The following is a 19,922-nucleotide window of genomic DNA, read 5'->3' on the forward strand; positions in this document are numbered from 1 at the left end:
GGTTTTAGCCACAGGAGGGCTTCCAGTTCCTCTTGACCTGAGAGCTAAGTCAGACACAGCAGGGCAAAGCAGGAGCCGAGCTCCGCATGTTGGGGAGCCCATTACCTGCCCCCATGATGGAATAGTCTGGTAGTACCACATCCCTCAACCTCCATATCCACCAGAAGAGAGAGGCAAACCAAACAGTTTGTGCATCTATTTATTTTGGAGGAACAGCTGGGGACTTGGGGTGAGAGGACTGTTGGAAAAGAAATGAAGCAGGGCAAAGGGGTATCCTTGAGGTGGGAGCAGACAGGAGGAACAATGTCAGACTGAGGACTTGAAGGAAAACTGCAGAGAATTCTGCAGAGGGAGAGTGGGAAAGGGCAGAGTGGAAATTGAGGGGTGTTGAGGGGCATTAATCAAGAGGCAGATAGGGCTGGGGTCTAGTAACTGCTGCTGAGGGTGGCAGGGAGGGCTGCTCTGGAGAGGCCGGACAGTGTCCCGACTGTCCCCAGGTGGAAATCAGGAGGGCGGCTGGAAATTGGCAGGATTGTACTCCTGAAGTCTCTACAGAAGTTCTAAGGAACATATAAGCTTCTCTTCTGGGGGTTATTGCAGAAATTCTGGAAGCAGCATCGAGAGAATATCCAGAAGCCAAACACTGGAGAGGCACGGGTGTATGAGCAGTCACTCATCTGTTCCTTGCTGCGGCAGTCACTCACCATGGTCTCAAAACCACTGTCTGGGGACGGACAGCAGCAATCAGTGACGTGGAGGTCCCAGGCAAAGCCCCGAGCCCTCCCATGCCCTCATGCCACAGAGACTGACCATCTCTGACCCCCTACCCCTTCCTGGACCCCAGAAAGGCAGATCCTTGAAACGACAGGGTCAGGGAATGCCAGGGAGTCACCAGCCATGAACTCTGTGGAAGTTTCCCATGGAAGGTTGGTGGGAAAGAGCCATTCAAAACACAGTGACAGGGACTTCCCTGGTGGTCCAGTGGCCAAGATCCTAATGGCCAAGTCCAGTGGCTGAGATCCTAATGCAGGGGCCCCAGCTTTGATCCCTGGTCAGGGAACTAGATCCCGCATGCTACAACCGAAAGATCCCACTAAGCAACTAAGATCCCATGAAGCAACTAAGACCTGGTGCATCTTAAATAAATAAATGTTTTTTAAAAAAATTCCTCTGGGAGAGTAAAGAGGAAGACAGCAAAAGACCAAACTCTGGTGAACATGAACTGTTAAGGCTCCAGAAGAAAAAGGCAAGACTCAGTGAAGGAGGCTGAGAAGAAGCAGTGGAAGATGTAGCAGAAGAACGGTGCTGGCAGGAACTACTGCTGACAGACGGGGAGAAGGCAGCCCGAGGAAAGGCCAGCGGATCTGGGAACTCCAGGCCTGTGAGGCTGGGTGTTATAAGGAGGGTGAGCCAAGAAGGCAAGAGGAATGGAAGTAGCGATGTGGAGTAGCTCTAAAGGAAAGGAGAGAGAGAGGGAGTGATAGAACAGTATCTTAGAGCTGTGGGAACCAGTTGGGGTGCAGCTTAGAAGGCTGGTAGAGACTCAGTTCAGGAATGGACTGGACCCAAGATGAAAGGAAGAGGCAGCTTACTGTTCTTTATGAGCAGAGTCATGCAGCTGCTGCCCTTTGGGACAAGGCAGGTGTCAGATCCCAGAAGGCATCCCAACTCCTTGGTCTCAAAGAGGCATCGATAGCAGCTTAGGTATTCGTTGAAATATTTCTGTCTAATGGGTTCTTGATCATATATCTCAGACTGACCTGGAACACAGAGAAGCACTGACCCCAAACCCACTTAATTCCCAGACTGATCAACCCCACTGTTCCCTCCTACCTCCCTACTCAGAAAACCATAAAATCACCAATTCCTGAAAAATATCAGGCTTAATCTAAGATCAGAAGCTTTAGTTCTCATAAAAAATCTCCACTCTCTACTCTCATACCTTTTGAAATGAGGAACTCATTCATTCAACATGCATTTGAGGGGCTAACATGCTTAGCACTTTACAAGCCTCTAAATTTAAAGGTTAGGCCAAGGCAGTTCATTCCAACTTTTAGCAGCCCTGTTAAGACAGTGCTTCCTCTGTGATTTGGTTTCACTGTCCCTCACCCAACCCGCAGATTCTCTTTTGAATATGCTTTCTTAACCTGTAATGTTCAGAGTGTGAAAACCTCAGAGCGTATCATCACAGGACAGGAAGAATCTCTCCTTTCTGTAGCCAGGAGACTTCAAACAGCCCAGGGCCACATTCTTTGTTTGGTTGTCCTTTCACTGAACAGACTCATGAAACGTTGTCCACCAAAGCCCTCCCCAACTGCACCATATTCATCTCCCTCCTCCTCTGGTCCCGGGCCCAGATCACATGTTACTGAGCCCCCAAAACCCACTTTCAGACCCAGTAGAGCACTTGATATGAAGCAGATGCTGAGCAAACACTTTGGATCTGGTTTCTGTGTAGATGGTGCTTTGCACCCAAGTGGAGTTATCAGGCTGAACTTAGCCTTGTTCTACGCTGTGTATCCTGAGGCTGTCATCTGGCACGTTCCCCCAACCCTTCCCATTCTGTATTGCCCTCAGATTAGAAGAGATTCCCCTTAGTATCTCCATTTAGGTTATTGCCGTTGAGTGAGACAGCCTTGGGGTAGTCACCAGCAATCTTCCTCAGAGTGAATATCAGTCTGTTATCAGTCCCCATTATCCCACCACACCCACCCATCCCATCTTTCCTCCTGCCTGGTTTTACCTGAATGTTCTTGGTACATGTATTCAGATACTTGGTATCAGGGTTTCTGTATCCGGCAGGTTAGGAAACCCTTCTGACCCCATTGAACCACTTACCAAACACCAAGCTCATCGTGACCAGCACTATTAAGAGGACTATGTACAGGGTTTGATTCTGGTTACCTGCATGGCCTTCCATAACATACATGACTGCCCACCAGCCTCCACTTTGGCCTTATATTGGCTGAAGAGAAGTGGGCAAAGAGGAAGGGGGGAGGCAACATTCTTTTGGAGTGGAGAATCAATGCTAGAATCTACAGCCAAGGGACAGAGTGTCCTCACCCACGGCCCTAACATCCTGGTTTGGAAACAAGGATGGGGGCAATGGGGGAAGGAGAGGGGAACCTTCTTTCATATTAATTCAACAGGCATTCATTAGATCACTGCATCAGGTATTGGGGATACAATACTGCACAAAGTCCCTACCCTCACAGAGCACAATCTAGAGTGAGAGACCAGTCAACAATGAGGGGGTAAGGGGAAGAGTGTTTCTGGGGGCACTTGGGCAGTGCAAACCACTGACAAAGAGATTTCAGCAGAAGAGTACAAGATCAGATTTCTGTTTGTACAAGATTTCTGAGGTGGGGAAACCAGTTAGGAAGCTATTCCTGAGTTCAGTCACAAGATGGCGGTCTGGTCTAGCAAAAGAGAGGGAAGCCGACAAGTTAATGAGCAGCATTTAGAAGGAAGACTAGACAGATTTGGACTTAAGACTGTGAGGTAAGGAAGAGACTTGCAAAAGGGGATGACTGTGATACTATTTTTCAGGATGGGGAAGACGTGTCAGAAATCCAAAAGCGAGGACACCTGAGTCGTGAGTGACCCTACTCAGTCCAGTAGGGGTTCCAGAAAACCAGAGCCTTTCCATACACCTCCACCCCGCTGCTTTTCCGGTCCCGCCTCAGCTCAACCGCAGGTCAGTGGGTCTGATCTCCGGTGCCCACCGGCTCTGGCGCTGTGAGCTCACTCTCCGTGCCTGGCTGCACCTCAGGGCTTTTGGGAAGACGCGAGGGCGGCCCCCAGCCCAAGCTCGGCTCTTGGCCAGGCGGCTGGAGAGAAACCTGAGAAGGTCGAGTCGCGTGCTTCGTGGGGACCCAGGCATCCTGCCCTGGTGTGTGTGTGTGTGTGTGTATGTGTGAGTGTACTTAGTCGCTCAGGGGTGGGTGTGTGTGTGTGGGGGTGTGTGTGGGGGGGTGTGGGGGTGTGTATACTTAGTCGCTCAGTCGTGTCCGACTCTTGGCGACTCCATGGACTGTAGCCCTCCAGGCTCCTCTGTCTATGGGGATTCTCCAAGCAAGAATATTGAAGTGGGTTGCCATGCCCTCCTCCAGGGGATCTTCCCAACCCAGGGATTGAACCCAGGTCTCGCGCACTGCAGGTGAATTCCTTACCGACTGAGCCACCAGGGAAGCCTGCCCTGGCGGCTCACCTAAAGTACTATGCGGCTTCCCCGGAAGGTGGCACTTTGGTGCCAACATCCCTCCCACACCCGGATGCTGCGCCAGGCGCCCCATACGCTTCCTCCGCCGGGGGGCCTCCTGGGCCCACCTCGCCTGCTCCGTCGAAATCTGGCCAGATCAGTCTGTGTGAAAGACTCAGGTTTTTAGCTTTAAGGGTCGGGTGGGCTACGGAAAGTCCTCGGCTTCCAGGAACGCTCCACCTGCACCAGCTTCCGGTCTGAAGGTTTGGGGCCGGGCCCAGCCCGAGGATTCCCTGCTGATTATTCAAGAATCATCCAGTCTTGGGGGTGCTGATGAGGAAGCTAGGACGAAAGGATGGAGACACACCAAGAAAGGCGGATGCGAAAGAAAAAATACGAGAGAAAAACACACACCACTGCGTTCACCTGAAGAGACTTGGCACGATAAAAATAGAATTATTTTAGGGAAAAGTCAGAGTAGTGGCGAACTGAGGAGGAGCACCTGGCACCGATATAAATGTTGAATAAGTGACAAAAAGAATCATACAGCGGGGACTGTTTTCGAAGCAAAAAGGGCAAAGGGGAGGCAGAAGGGATTGTACAGCACCCTTTGACTCCCTCTCTTGAATAAAAGCGCAACGAGAAGGCATTAGAGGGGCTGAGGTTGGGCTCCCTGAAGGGGTCGCCCTGAGAGGTCCAGGAAGACTTGCGGTGAAGTTAAGCTACCCTGGACGCAGAAGGTCTGGAAGAGGCCTTCTCCAGGGGGCGTGGCCTTAGGCGCATTGATCCTGCCCTTGTTTCGTTTTGCTCCTCCCCGTCCACGAGACTGGGCGCGGCTTCTGCGCGCGCAGAGCCTCCAGAGTTCGTTGTCACGGTGACGGGCCCTTTGGAGGCTTTCCCCGGGTGAAGAGAAGGGGCGTTGCGATAGTCGCCTTGGTGACCACAGCAGCTGAAGAAATCCACGCTGAGGGCCCCTCCCCCGGGACAAGTTATATCTGAGGGTAAGCAACAGAATTACCAAGCAAAGCAGATCGGGCCTTAGGACAGAATGCTGCAATTAGGGAACAATAAATCGGGGTGAACAAAGGGCGGAGCTGTAGATGATTGGTCCAGGCGAAAGCCAGGTTCTGTTAGGGGAGTGGCCGCGACACCGCGGTCTAGAAAAAAACTAGTAAGGGCATCTTTAATCCGAATACAAATGAAAGGAAAAAATGAATGACTGGGTTCCTGAGGGAGCTGGAAGGGCTTGCTTATTGGATGGCTGGATGGAGACCTGGCTATCCCCGACACCTGGGCTCCCCACTCTCTGGAGCCTTACACCCTCGGGGCCCTCATTCGTGACGGTGCAGGAAACACATGCCCCTCCCGGGGACACGGAGCAAACCATCAACCCAAATACGCAACTGAGCGGGAGTCCAGCCCCTCACACTGGGAGCAGCTAGGGTGGAGTCTGGGCCAATGAAGGTAAAATAAAGGATTCAGCCCAGGGGCCGTCCCTTCTTCCCGTGTTTCCTGTCTGTTTGCCAGCTCTCCTTTTTCCCAGCCACCATCCCCTCTCCAAGTTTGCTCAGCAACTCTGGGATGCCTGGGTGTCCAGGCCTCGATTAGTGCCGGCTACAGCAAGAGCCAGAGCCCCAGCAGGAGTGGTGTCTGCATCTCAGCTGGTCTCCTGAAAGACTGCTAGAACCCTGATAAATAGGGTGAAGAGTGGACAGGGAGCTGATCCCGCCCTGGGGTTGGGGGTGGGGGGTGGGGGTGGCTCTGAAAACACAGCTGCTGTAAGCCTTGTCAGATAGGAAGTCATCTGGGTAGACTGAGACTTTTTGGGTGGCGTGGTCAGGAATTCAAATATTGAACCTCACCTCTCTCCATTCACTTCAGGTATCCAAGGGCCCCTCATGGCATACCCGCTGTTATCTATAGAAAGTGCAGGAAGAAGGGGGAGGGGCATTGGTAGTAGAGGCCAGTCAACAGAATCCCTAATGGCCATGACCAGGAGGAAAGAGTACTTTGTCTCTAGGGTGTGAAAGGTGGGGCCCCCCTATTTGCATTTAAGGAGGTTCCCTTGGCTGAACAAAGACTTGGTTTCCAGGGGGCTAATGTGACCTAATGGATCTGGAAGGCCAGGTTCAGAATCATGTAGCTGGTCCCACACCTTCACATTCCATCCTGTTTGCTCCCTGGGACAGGACAGAGGGGAGGGGTGCCAGTATCAGCTCTCCAGTATTGACTAAAGGTGGAGCATTGTGGAGCTGCAGTCAGTCTCTTCTAACCCCAAATAGCAGACATTGTGTCACCTGACAAGTCTCAGATCACTCCTTCCAGTGGAGGCTCAGTGTGTTTGCCTTGAAGGAGCCACTGAGCTGGTTGGGGCAGACAGCCTCTGCCCCTGGGATTGCAGGGGAGCTTTGTGCATTGAGGTTGGAGGAGACACTGAAGTTAGACTGTATCCTGAACCTCACAATATCGTTGCTCACCTTAAGTATCTTGTTCAAAATGGTGGGCCCAGGGTGGTAAACCTAGGGGTATTTCATCTGGAAAAGGTTTCCAAGGGAAGAAGGTGGCCAGGCAACAAAATGATGGGTGGGAGAGGGACTCATTCTGTTCCACAACGCCCAAGGAATGGACATAGAATGAAGAAATGGCAACCTCCTCCAGTATTCTTGCCTGGAGAACCCCATGGACAGAGGAGCCTGGTGAGCTACAGTCCACGGGGTGGCAAAGAGTCAGACATGATTGAGCGACTAACACTACAGGGAACCGATAGTGTTTCCTGGTTCAAACCAGGAATATTCTAACAGCTGTCCAATAAAGCGAAGTATGGCTCTGGGAAGACCTGAGTCCTTGGCACCTTGTCCTCAGTCCCTGGCAGGGCCTGTGTTTGTTGAATTGCAAAGAGGGTGTGAGGAGAGAGACTTGACATGGTGAGGAGGCTATGCAGCATTTGCTGCATTCAACATGGGGAACAAGCCATTCCTCACTCCCCATGGAAAAAGCAAGAACTAAGCAAGAAAAACTGGAGGTACTGATGCTGGAACCATGCAGGCTGGACCTAGAAATCGGTAGAATTGCTGCGTAGGTCTAAGTCAGGTGCTAGGAAGTACTTTGTAAACAACAGAGCTCATGAACTGTGAGCACTGGAGGCAACCGTGGTCTCCTGGGGTGGTTGTATGTAGGAAGACCTAGGCAGGTACCAGGGAGGCTGCACAGTGGTGATGGTACTAGGCATGCCAGGGAAAGGCAAGAGTGGGGGACCCACTGGACAAGGACAACTCAGGTTGGGGGCTGATTGCCTGGGGCAACAGCAGAGATGGTGAGGGTTAAATTGGCTGCCTGAAGTGGGGTTTCTCAAAGCCCAGTCATTTGGAGCTTCAACTCTTCCCCACTCCCAACCCTGGCTTCCTGGATAGCTGGGAAGTCACAAAATTAGCCAGCCGGTAGAAAAAATACTTTTATTAATTATTAGGAATAATTCATTCATTTAATGCAGGGTGTGTGTTGGGAAGGTTATGTACTGCCGGATGGATGAGGGGAAACGTGCAAGAGGAACGGTGAGAAGGGGGCGTGGTCCCCCTGCTTGCCAGAAACTAAAAACAGCAAAATAAACACAGAGAATCACAAACAGGGTCCTTCCTCATGTCTCCGTCCATCCGTTCTTCCAGAATGAGTCCCAGTGTGGTCCCTAGAGGTGCCAGGGCATCTGGAAGTTCTGGGCTGGGAGTGGGGTGCAATGTGTGGCTTCGAAGTTATTCAGATGCTTCTGAGCCTGAGGGGAGAAGGTGGGACAGGTGGAGTGCAGAGCACGGACACCTTCTGAACCAACTACCCACTTTAAAGAAGCTGCTCCTTCCAATGCTTACAGGGTACCCCCGTCCCCAAGCCCCCCCTGTGCCCCTGGCTATCCAGGCACCCTCTTCCTGCTTCCCATGCCTTAGCTCACCAGAAACAAAGCCAGCTGCCGTCTTCCGTCTGCACTCATGTCCTCCCCTGCAGAGAGAAGGTGCTCAAACACGGGTCACCCGTCTGGGTGTTCACCCCCTTCCTGGGCTCTTCCCAACCCCTTCAGCACTCCTTACCCACGCTCCAGGGGAATTCAGGCCCGTGTTCTGCCTGGTAAGAGCGGAGGACGGACAGGCACCAGTCCTCCTCCACCTCCCACCGGCTGTAAATCGAGGCTGGTCATGGAGAGAGACGAGTGCCCATCAGCATCCTGGTCTTGCCAGGCCCCCAACCCAAGCCCTCAGCAGATCCCCTTTCACCTTCCTCCAGCTGTGAGGAGGCCTCCAGCCACTGCCTCACCATTCGAAGACCCTCCTCCGCCATCACCCGGGGATACCTATGGAGGAGCACCGGGACAAAAGGTCAGGACCCAGTCCTCTTCATTCCTCATCCCCGAACCGCCCCCCTCCCTGCACTGTCAGTACAAACATGTATGTGCGCGCGCACACACCCTGGTTCTCACCGATGCTGCAGGAGTTTCAGCAGGAGGTCATTGCCTCGGTTAGACATGACGTCCTCAGGAACCCTGGGGGGAGAAGAATGGGCACTGGAGGGACTGGAGGTTGGGGAGAAAGGGTCTGGATACCTGGGTTTCTGGCGGGCATTCTTTGGGGTGGGGGGCAACTTCCTGGCTGTCTCTGGGATCCGGGAGGGCAGAAGTTCCCAGGCACTCACGTGGTGGTGATGATCTCATCTCTGGTTCTGCGGATCAGCAACACAGGGCCCTGGTACCTTCAGAGGACAGCACAGTGGGGAGGGAGACCTCAGAGCAGGGACAGGTGAAACTGACTGCCTCACCCCAGCACTGGCTGTACTTTTTTTCAGGCTTTGCTGGGAGATCCCTGCTGTGCCAGGCATGAACTGACTAGCTGCCAGATCATGAGAAGGTCCAGGGTTCCAGGGAAGCTGGGAGGGGTTCGGGGTGGTGGGAGGGTCCCTCAGGGGACATGGGGCAGTGGCTTATGCTTGTACTTTGGTACTAATTTCAGCATTTGAACACCCAGCAGCATCTCTACAGGGGATGAGGTGGGGGAAGGGTGTCAGATGCTAGACACTGGCCAGCCCTCACCTGCACAGCTGCTCTGCATTGTTTAGATTGAGATGCTGCCTCACAGTCCTGGTCACCAGGCCCCCTAACATGAGATAAATGTGAAAGGACAGCAGACACAAGCCCCTGCCCAACACAAAGGTCCCCACTGTCCGTGGAGAAGAGAAAACGGAGGTTCCCAGACAGGGGAGTCCCCCTGCTTCTCAACAATGTGGTGGTCTACTCCCCACCCACACAGAGGGGAACCATCTCCAGTGAGAACGTCTCCCGGGTCCAGCCCACCTCTTCCCTTAAGGGCAGACCTGGGAGCTGCACTCACTCCAGCTGTCTGGCATGACTTTCAATGCCAAGGGCACCAGGTCATCAAAGGAGGCATCCAGGATCACGGCACTAATGTCCGGGTAGGACATGGCGGCCCACGTAGCTGGTACCAGGAAAGGAAAGAAAGGGTGAGGACCAAGGGGCTCCTGCCCACCCCCACCCCTACCCTCATCGCCCTGACCCTACAGGCTCACCCCATCCTGCCTACTAAGTTAGCCCCAGGTCTTGCCTTAACCCCTCGCTTCACTCGGCCAGGGCACTGTCCAAAGAGAACAACGAAGCGCACTGAAGACAATACCAGAGGCAACATTTACTCCTTGATCTCCCCAGGTTCTACTTTTAATCATCGGGCACAAGGGTGGAAGGAAATGTGAAGTGTACTCAAATATGATAGCTTCTTCCAGACCCACTCAGAGAGCCCACCTATTCTCTCCTCCACCCGACTCCCGGGGAGACACAGAGATGGCTTGAGTGTGCCTACAGTAGCGGGGTAGGAAGGAGGTGGGTTACCAGTGAAGCCGCCGATGGACCAGGCATAGAGGATGATATCCTGGGGCTGAAAGCCCAGGCGGTGGATGGCAAACTGGACCACCACATCCATGGCGTTGGCCTCATTCTGTGGGAACGGCACCCCCTGCAGGAAGAAGGGCAAAGGGTGAGCACAAAAGACCACCTGCCCACCACCCCACCCTCCCAGCATGGACCCTTCCTGCAGCTACACTGCAACAGACAGCGAAGATGGAACTGCAGCTCTGAACAGACAATTCAGAGAGCTATCATCTTACTTAATGGAATAGACTCCTGTCAGTGGCATTAAAAATAAATAAATAATAGGGCCAAGAGAGGGGCTGTTCTCTCTAGAAACCAGTCATTTATAACAAGATCCACTATCTCCCCTCCTGCCAAACCCCCAGTGTAAGAGGAGGAGGCTTGCAGCTCCCCACCCTTGGCACCCAGGTCACAGGTGAGTGGGAGGTCCTACAGAAATACAGACCCCTTTCCGTGACTCCAGTGACTGACCACAGGGAGACAGGCTATAATTCAGGAAAAAGAATTCAGAGAAGGCCTCACCGTGCTTCCAGCAAAGCCTGGATGATTCCAGCCCAGGACTGAATATCCAGCTGTAACACAGAGGGAGAAAGGGCTGGGACCTCATGGCCTATGACCTCTGGCCACTCTCTGCTCCTAGCTCTGGGGGAAGGAGCAGAAGGACACTGGAACTCTTAACACCCAACTCAGAAGCAAATAACTCCAAGCCTTCCCAGAATGGGAAGATGCCAAAAAGGTTCTGATGCAGCAGAAGGGACAGAGATGTGACTATTGAGGCGTGGGAACAGAACCAAGAGCATAATAGGGTAAGGGACACAGCCCAAGGGGAGGGATGTAAGGTTAGCAAAGCAAATGGGTAATAGGCTTTTCCCGAAGGCAAGGGTCTCAAACCTCACTCAGAGAAGGTGGTTAGGCCCTGGGAGGTCCTATCCATGTGGGGAGGTGGGGACATTCCATCCCAAGGGGCGGAGATAAGAGGGCTGAGCCATGGGCCTACCTTCCAGAGGTGTGGAGACGCAGCCCACCTCATAGAAGCCTGCGTTCCCCTCACAGCAGATCACCTAGAAAGGGAGCAGGAAGAAGCCCAGTTGGGACTGAAAATCCCCCTACTGGCAGGGAGGGCAGCCTCTGGGGGCCCTGCATGTGGTAAGCACCCAGAGGCAACTATTATGATGATGTCTTTTTGGTCCCTGCATGTCAACTCCTTCATCCATTTCCCTCTTACAGGGATTTCCTACACCAAGAGGTTGGTAGGGAGGAGGTGGGAGCTGGGATGATCCCCACTGGGCTTCCTCAGGGCTGCAGCAGACCCCAGCACTTCCACTGCCCTCCCCACACTCTACCTTTGGGCTCCCTGTGCCCACTCACCAGCTTCTGTCCCTGGGGCTCAGCTGTCCCTCGTCGGTCCACAAACATGGTGTCAATTTCATTGCCATCGCAGGCCAGCAGCTTTGCCCGGCGCCCATGACACTGAGCAGAGAGGATGCATTGGCCAAGTTGGAAGGGCAGGAGACCACATTCATGGGTGGGGGGAGAAAGGCTGTGGGGGTGGGTGGTTGATGGGTAAGGGGGCCTTACCTCTTCCACCAGTCGGGCCTGGCCCTGCAGCAGCACAGGCATGAGGGCCTTCTGGAGCAGGTACACAGAGCCCGGATACAGCATCCGGCGCCCCAGGGTGTGTGCTACCAGGTAGCTGTGGGGAACACGGGGTTAATGAACCTCAAACAGGGGAGTCCAGGGACCATCCCAGCCCTAGCACTCAGACTGTGGTCTGCTTCACCTCTGACCCTCACAGTTTCGTTTTTCCTTTTCTAGGACTTAATGAACCAATATACGTACCAATTTTTCAAACATCTTTTGTTTGGTTTTTGGTTTTTGGCTGTGCCATGTGTTTTGCGGGATCTTCCTTCCCCAACCAGAGACTGAACCCATGTCCTCAGCAGAGAAAGTGTGGAGTCCTAACCACTGGACTGGCAGAGAACTCCCTTCTCTAACTATTTTTACTGTAACCTTTTAAAGATACTTTATATCGTGGTCTAGGACACACATATGCATATATTAATCTTGAAAGTTTTATGAGATAACACTTTGTATATACAACAAGTAAAAGCAAAGTAATTAACAATCATGATTCTGCTAATGTATTTATTAAAAGTCCCCAAATAAATAATACTGTTTATTACGATATGCCTGGTTATCTACCATGTAGTAGGTGCCGAGAGCCTAGCACAGGGTACTCTGGGCTTAATAAATATTTCTTGAACAAATGCACTAATTTAGACACATCAGATGTGGCAGGTGCCACTCCTTAAAAAGACAGTTAACCATGTCCAGTCAATCCCAAAGGAGGGTCTGTCCCCAGAAAACTCTACAAACTTGTCCAGCATACCCCCTCAACATCTCAAACTTGGCTCTTCCCTCTGATCAATCAGCACGCAGTCCAAAACCCACCACCGAGTCCACCCCCTTCCTTGGTATCTTCCAACCTGCCTCCTAGCCCCCAGCAACAGAAAACTGTTGATCCAGGTGGTCACTGTGGTTACTTGGGCTTTACCTCGTGCTCTTGGGCATCCAGGCAAGGAGGAAGCCCTTCAGAGTATGTTAAATCTCACCAACTCTATGAGGCAGGCTGTTCAAAGATGCAGAGGCTGGAACTGCCTCACAGTGGAAAAACCAAGGAGCAGCGGGACCAGGCTAGGGCCGCAGCCGCCAAAAGACCCTGCGGCAGCCAAGGCCGTGCGTCCCCTCCCCACCCACAACCTCATCCTTCCCACTCAGTCTCGCTGAAGAGCTGTTGTGTCAGACACAACTGTGTTAATATCCTAGCTCTTCAGGCACCACCTGGGAGGCTGTGGAGCTCTCTGAACCTCTTGTTTTTCACACACACACAATGTGATAGCCATGGCACCAGGCCTAATAAATGACAGTCATCCTCCAGTGGAGCACCCTGTTCTGGAGCTGCACCCCATGTTCCCTCCACCTCAGCTCGCCTCTCCTCCCTGCCTTCCTACCTGGTGATCTGACAAGGCAGCTTCTTGACTCGGTTAAGGAAGGTGTCAGCCGTCCCCCGGTGCAGGGGCTCTGGGCGGAGCAGGGCCACACCCCGGCGGGAAGGGCCCCCCCGGGACTCCTTCCTGAGGAACGGAAAGATGCAGGGGAGCATGGGGTGAGGAGCAGCAAGCTGGACGTCTGAGGTCCGTAGGATGCTGGGGTCTAGGAGTGAGGAGATGGCGCTGGAAGGCAAGCACTGGACCCCAGGAGGGGCTGGAGGTAGGGGACAGGTCAGAGCAGGGAGGCAGCGAAAGAACTGGGGCCTCACCGGCTGCTGGGTTCTTCCCAGTGGAAGTCGACTGGCCAGCTCCTGAAGTCAAAGTTGTAGTTGGCGAGCTGCCTCTGTGGTGGGCAGAGAGATATGCGGGATGATAAGGGGAGTTGGAGGGGGGAGGCCCACCTACCCGCCCTGGACACTCCCACCACCCAGAGGACTGGCCCCCAAACATCATGGGGGGACACGCAGAGGTCAGCACCCTCTGGTTGGTAGATGGAAAGTTCTGCCAGGACCAGCAAAATCAGGAAAGAGAGGATGCCCTATTAAGGTATCAAGACTGGCCTGTCTGCCCTCCTCCAGAAGAGGAGCCAAAGACTCTTCACTTTTCTAAAATCTAAGGCTGACTCACCCCCAGCAGGGGTGGCTGGAGGGGCTGATGCTTCTGAGGGAGAAGGCAGGGGGCCTGTTCACTGGTCATTGCTCCCTTCCCCACCTGGATCCTTCACACAATGCTGACTTGAAGGATTGAAACATCTGTCCCAAGACTGGGTGAGGGGGAAGGAGGGAAGTCGTACACACAGGAGCCCCTCTGCACCCGAGCCACCATCTGAACCAAGCTCTCTCTGACTGTTTCATCTTCCTGGCCACCTCCCTTCCCTCAGTTCCTGCAGCCACGGGTCACCCAGACCCTCTGTGCCTCCATTCCCTCCACCAATCAGTCCACGTGCTTTTTGAGGGCAGTGGGAGCTGCGCTGTATTCCTTCCACTCTGCTGTATTCCCTCCCCCGCCCCCAGAGCTCCCAGCACTCTATTTTGAGAATAGTTTTTTTATTTTCTGTCACAGACTGGTTTTTTTTTTGACATTTTCAAAAATAACTGGACTGAGAGAGAGCAATAGCAACATTCTACAAAAATGTAAATGGTGAAACAAAACAAAATGCAGGGAAGCAAATTTCAGGCGAGCTCTGTTCGGGCCTGGACCCAAACACAGCCTGAGTCACTTCCTTGCTCGGTGACTCTGCCTGGGTCTTGTAACCTCTCTTTGCCTCTCAGACATATAAAGAAGGGTAATAATGCCACCTCACGCCGTGGTTGTGAGGATTAGAAAGGGTGTATGTATAATGCGTGGTGGAGCATCCTTACAAAGCTCCGTAAGTGGTGGTGTGGAGCAACCAGTAATCTGACAATGGTGGTCAGAGCTGTTTGACCCAGAGACCTCTTTGTAACAGGAAAGAGCTTTATAGGGCCCTGAAGCCCCTTCTCAAAGATAATCACATGCCAGCATTGGCTGGGCTGGCACAACTCCAAGGACACTCTGCCCTAGCCTTTCTCGCTCCCAGCACCATGGTGTGCTCTTGAGCTCAAGGATGGACATACCTGTCCATCTTGTCCTATCCCTGAACAAAAACTAGTACAGTGCTCAGCGCACACAAAAAAGAAACAAACATTTGGGAGAACAAGCTGTTGTGATAGAGAGGAAAGCCCCTTCTAGGAAATGCTGTGGAATGTTTCCACGTCTAGACAATTCTGCAGATGGAGGGTAGAGGATTGCGCTAGTGGAATATTCCATCAGAAGTGGGGAGGGAAATTTCCTCCGGCGGACAGTTTACTTGTGGAGGGGAGAAGGGATCCAGCCACGTGCAAGCAAACACCCAGCATGGCGGCTGGGGAGACACATCTGCCTGCTTGGGCGAAGCTGGCCGATGACTGGGGAGATGGCGGAGCCTCTCACCTTGTTTTCTGCGGAGTGGTTCCTATGTGTTGCCTCTAAAATGGTGATGAACTGCCGGTACTGGGGGTTGGTCCAGCGGCCAATGCCTTGTGGAGAGAGGATAGGAAACCATATCAGGAAAACTGGGAAGCAAGATGGGAGGGTTTCAGGAAGAGAATCAGAGATGGGCAAAGAGAAACGAGAGGAGAAGAACAGAGGGCCCTGGATCTGGGGAAACAGGTGACCTGAGACGACTCCCTTCCTCCATATTCCAGCCATTGGCATTCTTCCCCTCCCTAACTTCTCCAGTTAGTTTCTTCCTAGACTATGGACCTTCCACCCTTCAGGAAGTTCATTCTTCCCAGTCTTAAAACACTTCTCACTTGCCCTCAGGCTTTACCCTTGCTGCCACTGGGCTTTTCTCCTTGTCCCTCTACCCTTCTCCAGTGCTACCTTTCTGTCTCTTTCCTGCAAATTCTAACTCCGTGCATCTGGCTTCACAGTTCTTATCCCATAATTACTTCCTCACTACATCCAAGTTCCCTTCCTCTGTCTTTATTCTCTTTTAACTGTGCCTCTCAGCACTCTTCCTGTCTGTCCAAATTCCTTTCTCCTGTTTCCTGGGTCCATCTTTGCCTCCTTTCAATTCCTCCCCTGCCTCCCTTCCCCTTCCCTCCCTGAATCAAAGGCCATTCTCGACACTGAGCTCTTTTTTCTCTTTGCTCAGCCCCTCGTTGATCCTATCTGCTCTCCCTTCGCTGCTGGGGAGTCTCAACTGACTTCTCTGCCTCTCCTGACCCGACAGGTGTCAGACATGGGACAGACAGGAGAGAGGCAGCGGGAAACCAGACACGCAGGTCCTGGTGCTCAGAGAGGTGGCATTTTGGTTGGGAGCAGGGTGGGGCTGGAGAGAGACAATAAATGAGTAAATAAGAAAAATGAAGAGAGGGATAAAGGCTATAAAGAAAATAAAAGCAGAAGGAAATAGAATGCTATGTATCATCAAGGGGAGTGCCCCCCATACAATACTGAGACTGAAAAGAGCTGAAGAATGATTTGGAGGGAATGATGTCATTTGTGCTAAAAATGTTAACTGCACCCCTCCAAATGCTATCTAGTGTTTATACTTGTCATTTTGCACAGATTCTGAGATGCAGATTATTTTTTTCACATTTGAAAACTCTGCAATTGATATGCATTTACAGTTCATAGCAGTTTAGATGTGATGGAATGAGGTCAGTATTTTGTAAAAGTATACAAATATAAACCAGGAAAAAGAAAAACACACACCAGATGACAATGGTTACTTCTGGGGCTGGGGAAGATTCCAATAGGAACGCCAACTCTGTAATGCTTTAGCACTGGGTTGGCCAAAAAATTCGTTCAGGCTTTTCCACTCTTACAGAAAAACCTGAATGAACTTTTTGGCCAATCCTGTATTTTATGGACAAAAGGTATTTGAAGCAATAAGCGCAAAAAACAAGCATTTTAGTTCTGATATTTTGTTTTTTGGACTTCTCTGTAGTTAATTTATCCCTTTAATGGAAAAATTAAGACAAAACTGAGGAATGGGAGCAACTTTTAGATAGGCAGGGCGGGCCTCTCTGGGGAGGAAGCTCAGCCCTGTGGAAATCAGGAGGCAGAACAGGTAGAAGGTCCTCACCCCAGACTGGACCCAAAGGCAGCCGCCCAGCTCCTGACCCCACCACTCCCTTCTTAGGCATCCCCCTTACCCACTTTTCATCAGGTGTAGCTGCCCAGAGGGCAATGGTTTGGCTTATCTCTTTTCATTTTTTAAACTGTGAGATAATAACGTATTTACATAAAGCATACATTCAGTACAAACATGTTTAAAGTACAAACATTCCTGGGCTGATCACTGGGATCAAGAAAGAGAACAAAGCTGCCTCCCATCAGGGGTCCTCCCCAGCCTGTTCTCTCCCCCTTCCCAGGTAATCACTCTCCGGACTTCTGACTGTTAAGACAGTCAGGCCTGTGTTTCTCTTTAGTGTTGTGCCGCTTATTTATGCATCCCTTGGAACTTTATGTAAATGGAAACAAAGCGCATAAATTATTTGGTGGTCCCGGCTGCATCTGTGAGATTCATCTGTGTAGCTGAGTGTAACCAGTTCATTCAGTGCCTTGCTCTCTAGTGTTCTGTGGTAGGACTCGACCTTCTAATGTATTTATCCATCCTGCTATGTGGGGTCATGGAGTCCAGTTTAGGATTATTACAAACATACATGGATATGTATGGAGCTGTTGGAGGGTATATGCAGCTTTTCTAGATAATAGCAAACCTTTTTGCTAAGTATTTGTTCATACTTATGACCCAAGCCCTTTCAGGAAAAGATCATGTCTTGACCACTGATTACTTCCCCTCAGGGCCTAGCACCAAAAGGTATTTGCAGAAGGTATTTAATGAATATTTACCCAATGATGGACAGATCCAAACCAGGCTCCCTCTCCACCTACCTCGGAGGCAGGCCACTCCTGCCAACAGTAGAAGCAGTGTCCCAGCATAGTGAGAAAATGGCACCACTTTGGACAAACTCAAGTAACCTGGGAGGGGAGAAGGATTATGTGAAAAGCTTTCCCCACTGTCCCCCAGCCCCTCTTCCAAGTTCAGTCCCAACCTCCCCACTACACCCTTTTTGGGGGACAGCAGGCCCTCAGAGGAAGAAGATGCCTGATGGAAGAGGGAAGCCAAGCCATCCTCATCACAGGTCCCCTTTCCTCATTGGGGAATCGGCTCAGCTGCCAACGATCTGCCCATTTCCTGTCCCACCACCTTTGAAGTCACACTGACCTTTCCTGTACAAGTAGAAGAAGGCGAAGGGAGAGGAGTAGTAAGAGATGGACCAGAAGACTGAAGCCTGCAGCAGAGAGACAGGAACAAGCAATCAATACACACACACACAGGTCTGCCGTTACCAGGTCCAGGCTCTGAGCAAAGTGAATAACCTGAGGGATATCACATCAAGTACCTATTCTGTGCATGACACCACGCACACAGTAGGTGCTCAATTATTTGCTGAAAGGTAGTGTGTCAGAGCGTTAACAGAGGCTGGGAAAACTAGGCACAGCTTCTATTCTCTTCCTCTCATCACCTCTGGACATAATTTCATCACACGTAAAGACCAGTCTCTTTCCACTCAAGGTAATCAAGCCTTTTCAATCAGCCCTGCTCAGGCCAGTCCCTGGCCTGATCCCTAAGAGATGCACAAATGTCACCAAAGGACCTTGCCAGAGAGAACAGCTGTCTCTGCAGCCAAAGAGGTTAGTTGCCAGGGAGGACAGGTCACTGGGGACTGCAGGACTCAGCACCTGCGGATGGTCCTGAACGTAAACACAGTTTCCCCACGGTTCAGGCTGCCCTAGAGAAAGCCGTGCATAGGCCAAAGGGGATTACCAAGTATGCACGCTGGAGAGCTGTCTGTGTGTATGTGTGTTGGAAATGCCCGCTGCAGAGCCCAGAGCATCCCCCACCCCCAGGGGCACTGCCTTCTCCCAGGATGGGAAAGAGAAGGTTCAAGAGGGCAACTGGGTCTGAAAAGATGCGGTAGTCCCAGATGCCAGGGCAGACATACCAGTGCCAGGATGCTGTCAGCATGTTTCTCGAGGGCACGGGGCTGATAGTACGTATCCTGCCAAAACAGATGGCTGAATTAAGGACCCTGCTACTTGACAAGGCCTCCACCATCCCTTTTGGAAGGCCTGATGTGTGTTCAACACTCTAGTCTTAGCCCCCAAAGTCATCTCTCCTGGGACGTCTCTGCTTCCCCTCTTCCCCACCCTGACTCATAACCTGATCTCTCACTCCAGATCCTGAGAACAAACACAGGGGGCTGGACTTGGAAGCAAAAGTGAAAGCAGCTTTGGCCGACTTTTGCTCCTTTTCCACAACCGAGTTTCAAATGGATTGTGGGAGGATGGGGATCGGGGTTAGGGAAGAAACGACACCATGACAACTTTAAGAGGGAAAGAAAAGCATCGGAAGAGCAGATTCATTAAGGAAGAGAATGTGGCCGGGGGTGGGCAGTTTGTAGAGTACAATAAACATAATTGGAGACTACCGATAAAAAGGAAGAGCGCATTTAGGGGCACTGCCTACCACCTCACCGGCTTTCTTGGACACAATGATCCTGAGGTCTCTAAGGTAGACTAGGGGTGGGGTGGGGGAGACCGGATATATTAAATGTTGCACAAGTCATTTTGAAATTCAAGGCCAGGGGAGATAAACGGAACCGGGTGAGGCACGGGGTACGAGGAAATTGAGAGTTTGATGGCAAAATCATCCAGCTCCGGAATCCGAGCGGGGTCTCTTCCAGGATTTAGGAGTCAATTGGGAATGGCATGAACCACGAAGGGCAGGGTGAGGGGTCGAGAAAGGAAAAAGCTAGGAGTGGCAGTCGGAATGAGAAAGCACTGGCAAACAGCAGGCGGTCAGTCCACAGGCGTGACTTTAACCCAGGAAGCACAAAGAGCACAGACTTTGCGGAAAACTGGCTGGACAAGCAGTCTCCCCCTATTTCCAATAATGGGTGCTTCTGGGGAGCAAAGGCCGCAAAGGGGTTTGGGCCGTACTATGTTTTTAACCAGGGGAGAATCGACTCACCCAGGAGCTGGAGTGGGGGTTAGTGACTGAAGTTGGAGTCCCAGGGACGCTGGACGGGGCCCTTTCAGAGTCCCTTTCCCGGTAGATTTTGTAGAGCCGGGGGCCTAGGACGCAGCTCAGCAGCTTCGCCATGGCCCCGGCCCGGGCCGCTGCTCTTCCAGCAGCAGGTCCCCCTGGCAGCCCCGCCCTCCCAGGGCCGCTAAGGTG

At 52.0% G+C, this 19,922-nt stretch overlaps 2 protein-coding genes and 1 long non-coding RNA gene across 3 annotated transcripts; 1 reads left to right on the forward strand and 2 right to left on the reverse strand.

Annotated features, from left to right (window-relative positions):
• Nucleotides 1–521: 521 nt before the first annotated feature.
• On the reverse strand, nt 522–2,854 carry LY6G5C (lymphocyte antigen 6 family member G5C). Its single transcript, XM_006041941.4, has 3 exons — nt 2,839–2,854; nt 1,593–1,760; nt 522–724 (listed from the first exon to the last, which is right to left on the reverse strand). Exons 1-3 carry the CDS (start codon nt 2,852–2,854, stop codon nt 561–563), a joined length of 348 nt encoding a protein of 115 aa, XP_006042003.2. The 3' UTR covers nt 522–560.
• Nucleotides 2,855–7,639: 4,785 nt separating this feature from the next.
• ABHD16A (abhydrolase domain containing 16A, phospholipase) lies at nt 7,640–19,922 on the reverse strand. Its single transcript, XM_006041919.4, has 20 exons — nt 19,716–19,922; nt 18,688–18,744; nt 17,907–17,973; nt 17,573–17,659; nt 15,119–15,204; nt 13,438–13,511; nt 13,130–13,252; nt 11,697–11,811; nt 11,487–11,588; nt 11,116–11,179; nt 10,641–10,690; nt 10,080–10,203; nt 9,568–9,672; nt 9,270–9,333; nt 8,876–8,932; nt 8,664–8,726; nt 8,461–8,537; nt 8,278–8,376; nt 8,142–8,188; nt 7,640–7,967 (listed from the first exon to the last, which is right to left on the reverse strand). The coding sequence occupies exons 1-20, from the start codon at nt 19,845–19,847 to the stop codon at nt 7,884–7,886; spliced, it is 1,677 nt and encodes a 558-aa protein (XP_006041981.3). The 5' UTR covers nt 19,848–19,922; the 3' UTR covers nt 7,640–7,883.
• On the forward strand, nt 9,204–12,300 carry LOC123329437. The gene is made up of 2 exons (XR_006544854.2): nt 9,204–11,264; nt 11,934–12,300. It is a non-coding gene; the product is annotated as an uncharacterized LOC123329437 (long non-coding RNA).

The sequence above is a fragment of the Bubalus bubalis genome, chromosome 2, assembly GCF_019923935.1.
Source record: "Bubalus bubalis isolate 160015118507 breed Murrah chromosome 2, NDDB_SH_1, whole genome shotgun sequence".
Taxonomy (NCBI): domain Eukaryota; kingdom Metazoa; phylum Chordata; class Mammalia; order Artiodactyla; family Bovidae; genus Bubalus; species Bubalus bubalis.